We start from the raw sequence: 14,098 nt of genomic DNA on the forward strand, positions 1-14,098 counted from the left end.
CCCCCGAGAGCCAGGTTTGACCCCGCGCCCCATCCCTCCCCCCCCAAACGAAACTGATGAAAGTTAAAATTATTTACACTTGTAGCCATTTAAAAACCCAATAAAATAAGATTGCATATGTCCTAGTGGGGATGTGGGTATTAGCAGCAGCTACAGCTAGCTCGGTACTCCGCGTGCAAACGAAAAGACAAACAGAAGACAGACCAAAATACCGCACCATTACTAGGAAGCATTTGCTGGGGTTGGTGTTTCGATTGTGGCGTAAGGCTTCTAGGAGCCGGCTCCTCCCCAGCCGCAGGGCAGGGGCGTCTCCTGCTCAGCCAGCGGAGGCCGGGCTCTAGAAGGATGGAAAGGATTCGTTATTCCGGACACAGCACATTAACACTGACGCGTTTCCATCCCAGTCAACACAAACATCTAAAAACCCACTGCACGTTCACCCTGTGAGTTCTTCCTTCTTTCCAGTGACGATGGAGGAAAAGGGGGGGGGGGGGGGGGGCACGAAGAAGACCTAAGACATTGATGCTGCTGTCATCACTGCCTCTTCCTCTCCTGCTCCTCCCCAAGCCCCAGCTCTACATCCATTTGCTCCAGCTCCCCCTGATCCAGCAGCTCAAAGTCATCTGCTTCCTCCTCATCCTCCGGTGAAGCCGCTGTCTCCGTCTCCACCACTTCGGTCTCTGACAGCTGTGCTTGGAAGCTCAGTTTCTCTTCGGGCTCGGTGGGCAGGAACTCGGAGAGGGAGGGCCCCTCGCTGGCCTCCGAGGACTGCAGCAGGGCAGAGAGGGTGTTCTGCACCGCCGTGGTAATGGCAGTGGTGACGATCTCCTCGCTCAGCGTGTCGATGCAGATGCCCAGGCCCGGGGCAGGGACAGTCTTTGGCTCTGCGTTGCCTGCTGCCGCTTGCCCGCTCCCATTGAAGTGCGTATTTACAAAATGGAGAGGAGACGCTAGGCGAAGGATGGAGACGTCAGAGTCCGCGGCTGCCTCCTCTGCCGAGTCCAGCTCACGGGCAGCGTGGGCAAGCTCAGGACCCAGAGGCACACCAAACGCATCTTCATCGCTCTGTGGTCCCAGGTCTCTGGAATGATATTCTTCCACGGAGGGAAACTCTGCCAGGTCCTTGGAAAATGACTCCTCTGGCTCGCTGTGCAGGCTCTGCTGATCCAGGTCTGAAAGGGACCAGCATTAAGGTGCAGGCCCCCTCACCTCCCCCCAGGGCACGGACACCTCCCACCCACCTCCCCCCAGCTGACACATCAGGGCGCGCTTTTGGGTGTCCTCCCAGCTCTGGGAGCACAGCAGGAAGGGGGTCTCTGCAGTTATTCCCTTCTCCCAGCAGCATGACTCATGTGGAGCATCCCTTTTCTCACCCTGTTCTACATGCTCCATGCTCGGGGATGACTCCCTTCTCCAGCTCACGCTCTCTGCATCTAGAGCCCTCCGCTAAAACCCCCAGGGCCAGGGAAATTGTGCTTACAGCACGTCACCTGCCTGTTCCTCCCCGGACACCCAAGTGACCACATCCGAGTGGTTACCTTCGCATTCCTCACCGCTAACCAGTCCTTCTCTCAGCTTGTAAGTCTGACGGGGTGAGGCGTCCAACCTGTTTCACCCAGCATCACATATGGGCGTGTGACTATACCATGCAATTATTTCTGCAGGACTTTGTGGATGGCCTCGCTCCCTTGCTGGAGTGACAAGAGAACGTTGGCTTGTGGGGCAGTAATCAGAGGCAGATGTCCACTCAGGACCAGCTCATGATCAGCCATGAAGCTGGGGCATGCTGCGCCGCTATTACCGCTTCTTCCTTTTAATGTTCTTCCCCCTGAAAATAGCTAGGTTCTCTCCCTGCGTTTGGAAGGACAGATTTTTGGGGACAAAACACTCAGGGAGAGGAAGGCAGCAAAGTGTCCCATCACGTACCTTCAGAAACGTCTGTCAGCTGTGGGGTAGTAGCCCTTGAGACAGAAAAGCCCCCACTCTCCAGGATGGAAGCTTCCTCATCAGAGAGCTCAGAATCTGTGATTGACAGTGCCAGGGCAGTCTTTTTCACATCCACCTGCATGGGATGAAGGCAGAGGGACAAATTCCTGGGTGTCTGACTACCAGCGCTGCCTACGGGCACCTCCGCACAAACCAGAGCTTGCAGGCAGAAGTCCTTTGCTGGAGAGACCCTGAACAGGGACAGTATGAAAGCAGGAGAGTGCTGGGCAAGGTGCTCATTGCACTGCCAGGGAAGGACAGCCTCGGCTCACTGGCTTTCCTGCAATAATTCACTGCCTGAAGCTTTGCCTACCCTCAGTGAAGAACCCAAAAGAGCCAGCACAAGATGGGATCAGCCTGCAGGGGTCTCAGAAGGCTTTGATCCTTCTTCCTCTCCTGGGATCACCAAGGAGCAAAACACCCCTTCCCTTTTGCAGTCACACAGGGCCCAATGAAGCCTTCTACAAGTAGCACCGATTCTAGTATCTGTGTTCTTTTGGAAGCTGAGGCTTCCCATCTCACAGCCCAGCTACATAAGGACACTTGGTCTGCTTCTGTGGTGCACCTCCAGAAAGGTCCCACCCAGTCTGACTGAGAGCAGGGAACTGCGTAAGAGACACCAGCGCTGCTCCTCCAAAGCAATTCCACAGGTCAGCAGGAGGCTGGAGCAAGGCTCGCCCTGTCCTGCTGCTGCACCACCAGCCCTGTGGCATTGATTTCTCACAGTACCCAGACTAGAGACAAAGTGACTTGTTGCTCTGCTGTTTGCTATCAATGCAGCTGTACTCAAGACTGCCCCTTGGCTCTCTCTCAAGTTGCTACAGACCAGAGAGGAGGGACTGGCTCCTGCACAGCTCTTTGTGCTCTTACCACTGGGGAGAAGCCCGACAGCTCTGCCTCACTCTCGCTCTCAGTCTCTGCTGTTGGCTCATCACCTGCTGCAGGCTCACTCTTCCCTTGTCGCTCTATGAGAAAGAGAAGAAAGGCTTTACGTGAGACCGAAGGAATTTTATGCCTTTATACACCTCTTTCCCACTACCTGTACTACCCTGGGAAACTGCACAGGTTTCCCAGAAGCCCAAGATCCCCAGAGACAACTGTAACCTGTTGCTCTCATTCGCTATTCCCAGGATCACGTGCCCAAGTTGCTCTCCCCATAACCCCCACGTCTCAGCCTGTTTTCCCCTGCTCCACCGCAGCCTTTCACCACACAGTGTCGGCAGACCTACTCCCCCGCTGTCCCTTTGCTAGGGCTCCACCCTGGGAGTACGGCACCCCAGAAAAACTCAGAGTGAAGTTGGGTCCTTACTCTTCTTCTCATGCTTGTGGTGCAGCGTCTCTGCCTTCATACTGTAGTCCAGTTTCATCAGGACAGGCTCCAAACGCGTGTACATCCTCTGGATCAGCTCGTGATAGACCACCAGAGGCCAGAGCAGAATGCTGAGCACTGCCAACACAGGACGTGGAGAGCGTGAGACAGACCCAGCCCTTTATGCACCGCTGGCAAGAAACTCTGCATCAAGGGAAGCGCAGCTGAATGGCATTTGCTTTCCCATCTGACTTTGCCTAAAACCCTCATCCATGGCTATTCTTACTCTTCCCAAAGCTGCTTGATTTTCCTAACAGATCTGTTAGGATACAGATTTATGTTGAGATGAAGCGTAAGCCCTCCTCTTCAGCCACTGCATCCCAGCCCCAACATGCAATAGAGGCCCTGAAATTAGGCTATTAAAATTAAAGATCATCAAAACTTTCATGAGGGTAGCAGCACAGAGCTCATAAGTAGATGCGCTAGCAGCAGACCACCTGAACAGTCTTCAGAGTTAGCAGGGACTCCCGATGCAGTGAAGAAGGTCTTATTTGCTAAACATGCAGCTTCTTTTAACAACTCTCTTAATATGGATTTGCCCGCTCTAGGAACTGAGAGATTGCAGGTTTCTGCTTTTCCCAGACCTCAACAGTACAGCCCCAGCCGAGGGCAGAAGAGGAAAGCAATGGTTTAGCGACAGCTCCCTCTCCTGACTTTGCACTTGTACTGCATGCACGCATGTAAAGCGAGAGCCTTCCCGGAGCATGTTGCCTGAATTGATTAATAATCTAGCACAGATCCCCTCAAGAAAACCACAAATACACTTCTACCAGCGTATCAATAAGCACAGTTAGGTCATGTTTCGGCTTAAGTCAGACAAGAGAGCCGCTTATACTCACAAATGATGTAGGAGATCATTATGCCTGGAACATAGTGTCCAACTACAGCCAGAATCAGGCAGCCTGAACAGACACTCATGCAGAACTGAAGGAAGAGAGAGGAACAAACAGAAGTGACAAGAGGCAGAGATACAGCTATGCAACCAGTGCAGGAAACCCAGTTAGAGCAAAATGAGGGATGCTCCTACCAAAGTCAGTACACCAGCTTCGCACTGAGTACATTCAGATGCTGACAATCACAACTCAGACAGCTTGGTTGGGTTAAGCTGTAAGCATTAGAGATTCAAGCGCAGGAAGGCCAAGGTAACCCAAGACCCCAATAAAATGAATCAAAACTTTACTGGACAGTTCTTTATGAAGTAAATGATGTTCCCTGAGGCTAGGATGGGGTATTGCAAATTGCCATTTTAGAGTACATCTTCCCTGCAGAGCTCAGCACTTCAAGAGAAGCGTGTACTGTCCCGACAGACAGGAAGCCGTTACAGAGTCACCAGATGCTGTGCCACTGCTATGCAATAAACCAGCTGGCAGAAGCATTAGCAGAACCCACACTCCCGCCAGACCAGGACCTTCCTCCTCTGGAAAAAGTGGAAGTACAAAGGCACAGCCCTGAGGGCTTATCCTGCATTCTCCTGGGGAGGGGGAGAAGTGAGAACAGACACCCTGCAAGCCAGGGCATGGGTTCAAATACCAACTAAATCCAGCAATGAAGAGTTTAATTCATAATGGAAGGTGTCTACAAAAGCTAGGGCCCTCTAAGGGCTTTGCTCCCAATGAATTCATGCTTTATGGGTATCTTGGTCCTGGTCTCCTACTCCCTGTAGTTTGGACAGTGTTTTAACAGAAAAGGAATAATCAGCAGTGATAGAAACCCACTCTTTTTGGCACACTGGACCCCAGCAAGCCTGATACAATCCTACTAGCTGGTCTCTCCTACTGTTTGTGATGCTAAGGCAACACCTGTCTACAAAGCCTTTCCAAACAACACGTGCCACAGCCACCAGAACACGGTTTACAAGCTTCCACGCACTCAGAAACACCGCTGCATTTGGACTCGGCTTGCTACAGTCTTAGCTAGAAAAATAGGTAGGACCAGCTTAAAGGGTTGAATGGAGCCTGTGAAAGGGGCAGAGACTGTACACTCCCCCTTCTTCTCCCCACTCCCAATCTAAGAGCTTCCTTTGCACACTAAGAAATAAAACTAAGCATAGCTAGCCGTTCACAGGAGGGGTTAAGTTCAGCTCCAGTTTACAGTTACTAGAAGCAAATTACTCATTATTTAAGCTTCCCATGGCACAAAGTCTGAAAGCAATGAACAGCAAATGTTAAGCAGGGATAGCAAATGTAAAAATACTGATATGACATTATTCCATCTCCTAGGCCACTAAGTAATGGAAAGTAAAGCCCCTGCACAGAAGAGTAGGTATCTCCAGCTTACCTTGGCAGGATTTTGCCTCTTGTACTGTAGCAGTTCCTGCAGGTACAGCCTGAAGGTGACCCAGCTCTCTGCCAGACAGTGGCACAGCTCAGGGACACTGAGCAGGTGAGGTTGTGCCCCTGAAGTCACCCCCTCACTAGAGACAGACAAGAGCAAGAAGACAATCTTTGAACACGGTCTGTTTTGTTGTCGTTGTTGGGGGGAGGAAACAGCTGCACTGGGAAGCGGAGATCCCTACCAAAGGCTTGACAATACTGACTGCATCTTCAACTGAACTATGGAAGACACTTGATTTGGAGATGCTTTTTTCCTTTAGTCACGAAGAGAGCCAAGAGACACCTGAGCCAAGCAGCAGACACCATGCCACAGCACCCCCATGCCACAGGCCCAAGATACAAAGTGGTTTACTCAAAGCCACGCAGACAGAAGCGCTGGAGGTGCAACTAGTCATGTGGCCTCCTCTGGCACCAAGTCTGAGGTAGCCAGAGTGTGGTGCTCAGACCTATAACAATGGCCAAGGACAGGACGCAAGCTACACCACCACAGACAGCATATATGACCTGCAAAAGTCAGTCTTGGGGATTTCTTTCTCTCTGAAGGATTCTTAAAATAGTCCAGAATAGATCCAGGGAAGAAACTCGAGAGTTCCTAACATCAGAAGCACTTGAGCTTTATTGCTACTGAAAGAACATTAGCTTTCCCCAGAGTCTCAAACTGTGGCTCCTGAGCTGATAGGTAGCTCCCAGTGCAGGAGAAACTGCTACCAATGTTTCACAGCAGGAGCCATGCAGTCCATCGACAACAGCAAAAAGGGCAGGTGAGATCACCACACTAAATTAAGGCTTGCCCACTCTCCCCTCTCACCAAGGAACACATCAGCGAGCTTACCTCTCCCCTCCCGGCTCCTCTGATGGCTGTGCTGTAGAGAGAACACAGCAGATTAGTCAGCCAAGTGAAAAACACAACCTGACGTTTTTACCACTTGAACAGAGCAGAGCTGGAGATGCATCATCCTTAGCTAGGGATGCACCCTGGGGACCTTCTTCATGCTCTCATGCAAGCAGGAATCACTGGCTTGGAGTTTGAGCTGTGCAGGCTTCAGTGAAACATGCCCGGAGACTCAGAGCAGCCAGAGCACTGATCTCAGGGTGCCTCAGCATACCTTGCGACCTGTGGTGACAAACATGTGGCATCACGCTCATATCTGAGGTGTACCCTGCCACTAGCACATCAGCTCTCCGCTGCGGGGATTGTACAGCTTGCCCCGGCGTCCCACACGTCTGGGCAGTGCCATCCCCAGGGCAGCTGCCTAGCCCTTGCCACTCACAGAGGGCTGCCAGCACAGTCCCTGTGCTAGGAAAAGCTTCAGCTCCCACCTCAGAGCTCAGCATGGCACTGGAAGGTCTGAGCTGCATTTCCCACTGACCAGCCCAGACCACAGTCCCTGGCAGGATGCTGTGTACAAATGCCAGAGATCTCCCTGTTGTCTCTATCCTTTCCCAGGGAATTAAGTAACAAATAGCAATCTTGTGTATAATTATCTAATTTTAGGGCTCTTTTATGTCCCCTGACAGCCCTTTGTGCCAGGCACAGATATAACTACACTCCTAAGGTCTGGCAGTCTGGATAAGAGCAAGGGAAAGCTGCTCCCATTCCTCTTTGCACACAACCCAGTGACGATCAAACGGGGACTTACTCCACACAGTACTGAAGGCAGTAATAATGTTTCAATGGCAGAGTTTACGTATAATTATGCTCTGCCTTTAGATACACAGAGGAAAAAAAAACCCAACTATTTCTATGACAACTGGAACTGATGAGCCTGGCTGCCTGTGGATTTGGGCGTCCTGGCTAGCTGACTAGTGGTCTGGGGATGTACAAGGCTTGACCAAAGCTCTTGCAGCAACATAGTCTTTTATAAGTCTCCCGTGTTTAACAAGCCCTGATCATGCTGTAAAGGCCTCTTGAGGTATACGGTCCTCTACCTCTCAGCCTAATGTCCTAAAGCTGGTAGGGACAAGATACATCTCTAATGCTGTCTGGCCAACAGCAAACTTGGTCCAAGAGGAATAAATAAAAATCAGTGGGATCCTATCCCCCACACTGCACGTCACCGTGTAAACAGGACTAAGGTAGGGAGCTTACGTTCAAAGTCCAGGCTACTTGTTGGAAACAGACTTAAAAATGCAACATGAGCAAAAAGGGGTTTGAATCCTCCCTGAAGTCATCAGCCAGATGCAAAGCCCAAGAGTGGCAACGACTCCCCCAGGGAAATGCACAGAAAAGGTAAACATCCATCACTGCCACCAGCCAGCGAGACTTCAGACTCCAGTTCAAGCCGCAAAAGAGCAACTGCTTGTAGAAGCCTTGCCACCGTTCTCCCAAGACACAGGACCTTGGGCCAAGTATGTCAGACTCCTCCTACCGCTGCAGGCACTCCACCAGCCGGCTGGCACAGTGCAGTGGAGCGGGAGGAGGCGATTCTTTGAGAGCATGACCCAGATTTCCAGTAATCAGGCCTGACAAGAGGAGTCAACTGCTCTCAGAGTGGGCTGCCCACCCACTCCCCTGCCCATGACTGTTCGGCAGAGTGGCTGGGGTAGCTGGCAAGCACTGCTCACAGAGGGAGCTCGGGCTGCAAAGTGAGTATTATGGATGCAGCTCCACCCCCACGGGGCGGTTGCTTCTCTCACGCAACCGCTGTTGATGTATTTTGTTATTGTGCTCAGGAATCTAAAGCTGCTTAATTGCAGCATGCAGGAATCCAGCTGTATCTCAAAGCCTCATCTATTACCTGCACTAAATCACCAAATAAATTATATTTGGCACTGGCCCATTTGCGACGTCTGACTATACTGGTTGTACCAGCTACCAAACGAGGTGCTGAGATGCTCGCAGTACTCTGCCAGACAGATGTGCCAGCAACAGAGTAAATGGGATGGCACAGGAACCCTACTCTTCTCCGACTGGCTGCAGTAATCCAAGCCATCCAAAATATACCAGCAGAGGGAGCGAAACAGCTCTCCTCAGTTGCTTCTGAAGGTTTCAGAGACACTTTGGGGATCTGCAGAACATTTCAGCAGGCTGCAGAGTGTTCATGTGATTTCAACTATCTGGCAAAACACAAGCTGTCTTTAAAATCGACAGTATCTTGCTTCCTGTAGTAGATAGTCTGCCTGCTGTCCATCCCAAAGCACTGGAGTTTTACACCAGTTGGAGGAACAGCCCAACCACAAAAAAACTAGAACATTTCTGACACGACAACATTCACTTAGGTAAGGCTTAACTCCAACCCATGCTGCAACACTGTCTTGCACTGGTACAACTAAGCCAGCAAGCAGGACACCCACAGCTGGCCTCAGATCACCAATAACCGGCTGAAATCTTGCTGTCAGCATTTCACAGTGGACTGTGGATTAATACAAACCACTTGACATACACCAGACTCTTCTGGGAGACCAGTCAGCTGCGCAAGATTTTAGGTTACATGTTGGTACTGACAAGTTATCGCTGATGGATTCCTTGGCTCTTACAGGTTTTCAACGCTTCCCCAGAAGGCATTCTTCATCTGTGTGTAAACTTCAGCTAGAAAGCAGGGGCCCTTTTTAAGGAGCACCAGCATTCAATTGCAATGCAGGCTTTGCTAAAGCTCTTCCATGCTACATTCTCCTACGTTGACCAAAACACATTTGCCAAACAACGGCACAAAAAACATCCCTACTTGATACCCATTTCAGGTGAAAGTGGAGGTGCTTCCTAAGTCCCTAAACAATATTTAAGTGGAACCCCACACAGACGTGGTTACATATGGAGAAAATATCCTGCATGGGACCTGAAAATATGCAGTGCCTTTTGACAGGACCTAAAAAGGTTGTGCATCCCGCTGCTGTTAGTGCGTCCCTGATCACAGTGTGTGAGTAACTGCAAAATACACGCTGAGGTTTTAGCATTCCTTCAGACGCGATGTTATAAGCAGTCAGCCGAGACACACACAACTGCCACAAGCTGAGGTTTGTGTATATACGTGCTGACTCTTGAAGGTGTGGTACTGACCTACTTCCAAAATCTCCAGGAAAGGCTTACAGGAAGCACTGAGGAGGAAAGCCACAAAGCTGCAGCTCTGCTTCAGCGGGAAGTGAGAGCCACACAAGAACCCCTAAGTATTCAGCAGTGCCAATTCAACAGGAGGCCCCACAGGAACGCAGAGAACCACTCCTTCCTTGCGGACGCTGAGGAAACACGGTCCAGTGGACCATGTCGAAATCAGGGCTGTGACCTAACCAGGCACATCAGAAAGATGCCCCTGTTCTTTGCTGTCAGCAGCAGAAAAGCAGCAAGGAGTGAAATATGGGGAAGAACCCCACTGAGGAGTGGCTCAGTAGGATATGCACTGACTTCTTGCAGAGCTGATGACACAGGATTAGCCTAACCCTTGGTGCGTTGTTTTGGGGTTTTTTGTTTTCTTTTTTTTTTTTTTTAATTCCTCTCTGCTCTGCATCATATAAACTGATTTCAGTACGATTTTCCTATTTCTTCTGTGGTAACACAACTTTTACAGGCCTGGTACTTGCTGGAGCAATTCTACTCCCACCTGTGTCAATAACACCATTCTGTATCAGACACCAGGCTTTTGCATTTCTGGACATGTTTCAAGTGAGATGTTTTGGGTTGGCTTTAAACTATTCCCTTAAAAAAACAATGCAAATAAGCAGGAAATTAAATTGGCCAGTCCAGTTTGGCTGCCTAGTTACCTGAACCACACAAAGCAAACAGTTTCAAACTGTTCTTTGCTGTCAGCAGCAGAAAAGCAGCAAGGAGTGAAATATGGGGAAGAACCCCACTGAGGAGTGGCTCAGTAGGATATGCACTGACTTCTTGCAGAGCTGATGACACAGGATTAGCCTAACCCTTGGTGCGTTGTTTTGGGGTTTTTTGTTTTCTTTTTTTTTTTTTTCATATAAACTGATTTCAGTACGATTTTCCTATTTCTTCTGTGGTAACACAACTTTTACAGGCCTGGTACTTGCTGGAGCAATTCTACTCCCACCTGTGTCAATAACACCATTCTGTATCAGACACCAGGTTTTTGCATTTCTGGACATGTTTCAAGTGAGATGTTTTGGGTTGGCTTTAAACTATTCCCTTAAAAAAACAATGCAAATAAGCAGGAAATTAAATTGGCCAGTCCAGTTTGGCTGCCTAGTTACCTGAACCACACAAAGCAAACAGTTTCAAACCTACAGCTGAAACATATCTAATCTTATCGGGACTTCTGTGAAAGCACCCTTTAAGTCAGTACCCGTTTAGGTCAAATAAAGGGCACCTTACAAACACACATATAGAGGGGCTTTCATTCAGAAACCCTCCCTAGAGTAGGGGGGCAGGGATGGAGGGCCCCGAGCTGCCTTTGAACAGTAGCAGTAGCTGCAGTAGGCAGGTCTGGGTCCAGTCACTTAATAAACTCCAGTGAAGGAGGCACTCAAAGCAGACAGCAGCCAATCCACGCCCATCATCGTTATGAGGCTATTCCTCTTGTTGCTTTTGTGTCTAATATTGGCAAAGACCCTTCAACAAATGGGAAAGATAAGCCAAGAGATCAAACTCGCCAATTAACTGGAGACCAGACGCTGTTCAGTACAGGTACAATACACTAACTGTCCCTGCTGTCAGACCTCATCATCCACTCTGCTACCTGCCGCAAGGAGAAGTGGCTCTCATCTGCTCTGCCTCCTTCGGGGCATAAGCCCACGCTGCTCTTCACTACACACTTCAAAGCCCCCCGTTTCCTTCCCCCAGCTCAGCTGGCCATATATGCTCAGACATGGAACGATCTTTTCGCCACAACATTTGCAGGAGAGAAAGGACACAGCAGAAACACTGCATCATCCTCATCACCAGCTTTCCTGACAAGCTAGCGGGGCCCCCTTAGGCACTCTCAGAACAAGCTACTCCCAGAACTTCTCAGCACCGGGAGAAATTCTCCCCATGCCCAGAGTACTAGGATACAACCAATACTCTGACACAGGCAGGAGGCAGCACCAGTACCAAAGCCTGCAGTTACAGTAGGAACAGGGCTTGCATGACCTAGGAGAGAGCCAGGAAAGGACAGGCTGGTGGCCACAGCCCAGCAGCTGGTAACACTAGGAGTGTGTCATTAGCTACAGTGCTAGTCATCACATACCTGAGAAATCAAACAGGAACCTGGGCTTCCACCTCTCCATCAAGAGGATGACAAGAAGGGACATGCTGAGGAGAAAGAAGGGTCTCAGGGAGGTGGAGGAAAACAACCTAGAAATCAAACGAGAAATTGTTATGCAGGAAAAAGGCAGCAAGTTAGTGCTCTTGATGAGCAAACAGAGACAGCTGAGTGTACAGCAGAACAGAAACATCCGACTGCCACTGGCCACTGCGTCAAGCATTGTACTCAGCAGACACCCACCCCCGCCACAGCATGTAGGATCTCAAATGGCGCCTTTGCCCACCACCAGACAGCTGACTACCTGCCATCTCCCAGCACTCTCCTCCCCTGCTCCTCAGCTCCTCCTTCGGTTGTAAAACAAGGCTAATGCTCCCTTGTAGGAGCGCAAGTCCCTCCGAATCCTCAAGGTGGAGGCTCTACATAACACAAATACGGATTGCTGTAGCAGAAGACCGGTTGAGAATCAGCCTGTTCACTGAAAACTTATGTCCTATTTTTCATCACAAGTTCCAGCATTACCCACGGGTAGCACCAAAACACGTTCTGCACCTGCTTCTAGATGCCCATTCTTCTATCACAAACCTCTCCCTGTTTCATCAGAGCCTAGCACTTCAGTAGTTTAGTTGCTCACTTGACTCTATCGTAAAACCTTTCATGTCCCTCAACAACACATTGGCTTGAGCCAGCTCACACAATACTACTTGCACACAGATGCGCAAGCCCACCATCAAAGAGTTTATCTCCTTGCTCCATATAGATTCAACAGCAAAGGTCCCAGGGCGGTGCTTGTGCGAGTACTGGCTGCTTGCATTCCTCCTCTCCTCCAAACAACAGCCTCGGGACTTGCCTCCAGCTCAGAGGGGCAATTTTTTTAAGTCTCTCCAGAAACAACTATCAGGAAAACGCATTCGCCCCCTCTCTTTTAACAAAAACTCCTCTCCAGAAAGGAAGAACCACTCCGCTATTTTACCTTGCTCTTCTTCAGCAAGTATTTGCCAATAACTAATCTCAAATGGACCAAACTGGTCAAAGCTGGAGAGCACCTTGCCGTGCAGTGCAGGGAAGGGCTGTGCTCCCCACCAAGCCACAATCAGGGCAGAGGATTTAGAAGAGAGATGTGCCTCACTAGGCAGCACAGAATGAAAGCTGCACGCTTTCCAAGGGCTTACCAGACCTGTAATAACCTAAACAATGATGTTTTTATCTATTCTCATAGGACAACAATTCTGTAGCTTAACACATCAGCTCTGGAAGACTTTTCTCCTATTCCACCTCATTTATGGATTGCAGTTGAAGGATGCTGGCTGAATCCTCCATGGGACTGCAGATAATCCCTCCCCCCCGTGATATTTAAGTCTCTCTCTGCCGTCCCATATTCTGGGCACTCTTTGTTCCTTTTGACCTTTTTACGCACGGGCCCTTAGCCATCATTGTCTACCACCCCTGCCATCTCATGGCATGCCTCTCCCCCTACTACTAACTTCAGAGCTCTGCATTCAGACCGTTCCAGCTGGTAGAGGAGTCCAAAACCATTTAAGTACCCGGCTACTACGTATGCCCCTGCTAATCACACGGATGAGGGAGCAGAACGTAAGCGGCATCCTCAGATCGACTTCAAAGGCAGTTTGGCCACATACTTTCCCCTTCTCTGACTTCAGAGTCTGCCCCTTCCTATCCCTGGGCAGTTTTGACCTCTTCTGCTGGGAAAGCCGCTGGCTGACAGTGTTTTTTGCCAGTAAAACTGACTCACTGTTTATACAAACAGGATGTTTTTCATTCCCATCCACAGCTGGGCTCTGCCACTCACGCTCTGGCTCCTCACGCTGCTGCCCTGCCCGAGAGGCAGAGAAGGAGGGAAGGTACGGCAGGACAAATAACGCTCGCGCCCAAACCGAGCGGCCTCGGCCTTTGTGCGAAACATCAGCACCCTCCCGAAAATTATTAACAAGCAAAAGGGCTTAAATAAAACGCCACATGGCAGCCTGCCACTGCAGGAGGCTGCGGGGCTTACTGACCGCGATTACAGGGTGAAGTGAACCGATAAAGCACGGATGCAAAAATTAACCAGAAACGTGCCTGGGCGAGCCTCCAGCTGGGCCCAGCTGCATTTTATTATCGCGGGGCAAATGCTGCCCAAGCTCTTGGCACTTTCTCCCCTCAGGGAGGGGCCTGTTGATGCTCGCCGGAGGAAAACGGCACGGTTACCCCTGGCTAAGCACATCCCACGGCGTTACGGGGTGCTGCTGCCATCAGCTTTGCTGCTGAGC

General features: G+C 50.2%; 1 protein-coding gene across 1 annotated transcript; it reads right to left on the reverse strand.

The window, feature by feature from the left end:
• Positions 1–244: 244 nt before the first annotated feature.
• On the reverse strand, positions 245–12,066 carry RETREG2 (reticulophagy regulator family member 2). Its single transcript, XM_009645678.2, has 8 exons — positions 11,814–12,066; positions 6,521–6,551; positions 5,633–5,768; positions 4,195–4,279; positions 3,296–3,433; positions 2,857–2,951; positions 1,927–2,062; positions 245–1,172 (listed from the first exon to the last, which is right to left on the reverse strand). Exons 1-8 carry the CDS (start codon positions 12,049–12,051, stop codon positions 535–537), a joined length of 1,497 nt encoding a protein of 498 aa, XP_009643973.2. The 5' UTR covers positions 12,052–12,066; the 3' UTR covers positions 245–534.
• Between the last annotated feature and the right edge of the window lie 2,032 nt (positions 12,067–14,098).

This window comes from Egretta garzetta, unplaced genomic scaffold, assembly GCF_000687185.1.
Source record: "Egretta garzetta isolate BGI_Z169 unplaced genomic scaffold, ASM68718v1 scaffold219, whole genome shotgun sequence".
Taxonomy (NCBI): domain Eukaryota; kingdom Metazoa; phylum Chordata; class Aves; order Pelecaniformes; family Ardeidae; genus Egretta; species Egretta garzetta.

Excerpts from the sequence above, each read along its gene's own strand:
- RETREG2 (XM_009645678.2), bottom strand. The coding sequence starts at position 12,051 with ATGCTTGACGCAGTGGCCAGTGGCAGTCGGATGTTTCTGTTCTGCTGT. Across the intron at positions 6,552-11,813 it reads GTTCCTGTTTGATTTCTCAG|CACAGCCATCAGAGGAGCCG; the intron begins GTATGTGATGAC and ends TTCTCTCTACAG. Across the intron at positions 4,280-5,632 it reads AGAGGCAAAATCCTGCCAAG|TTCTGCATGAGTGTCTGTTC; the intron begins GTAAGCTGGAGA and ends CTCTTCCTTCAG.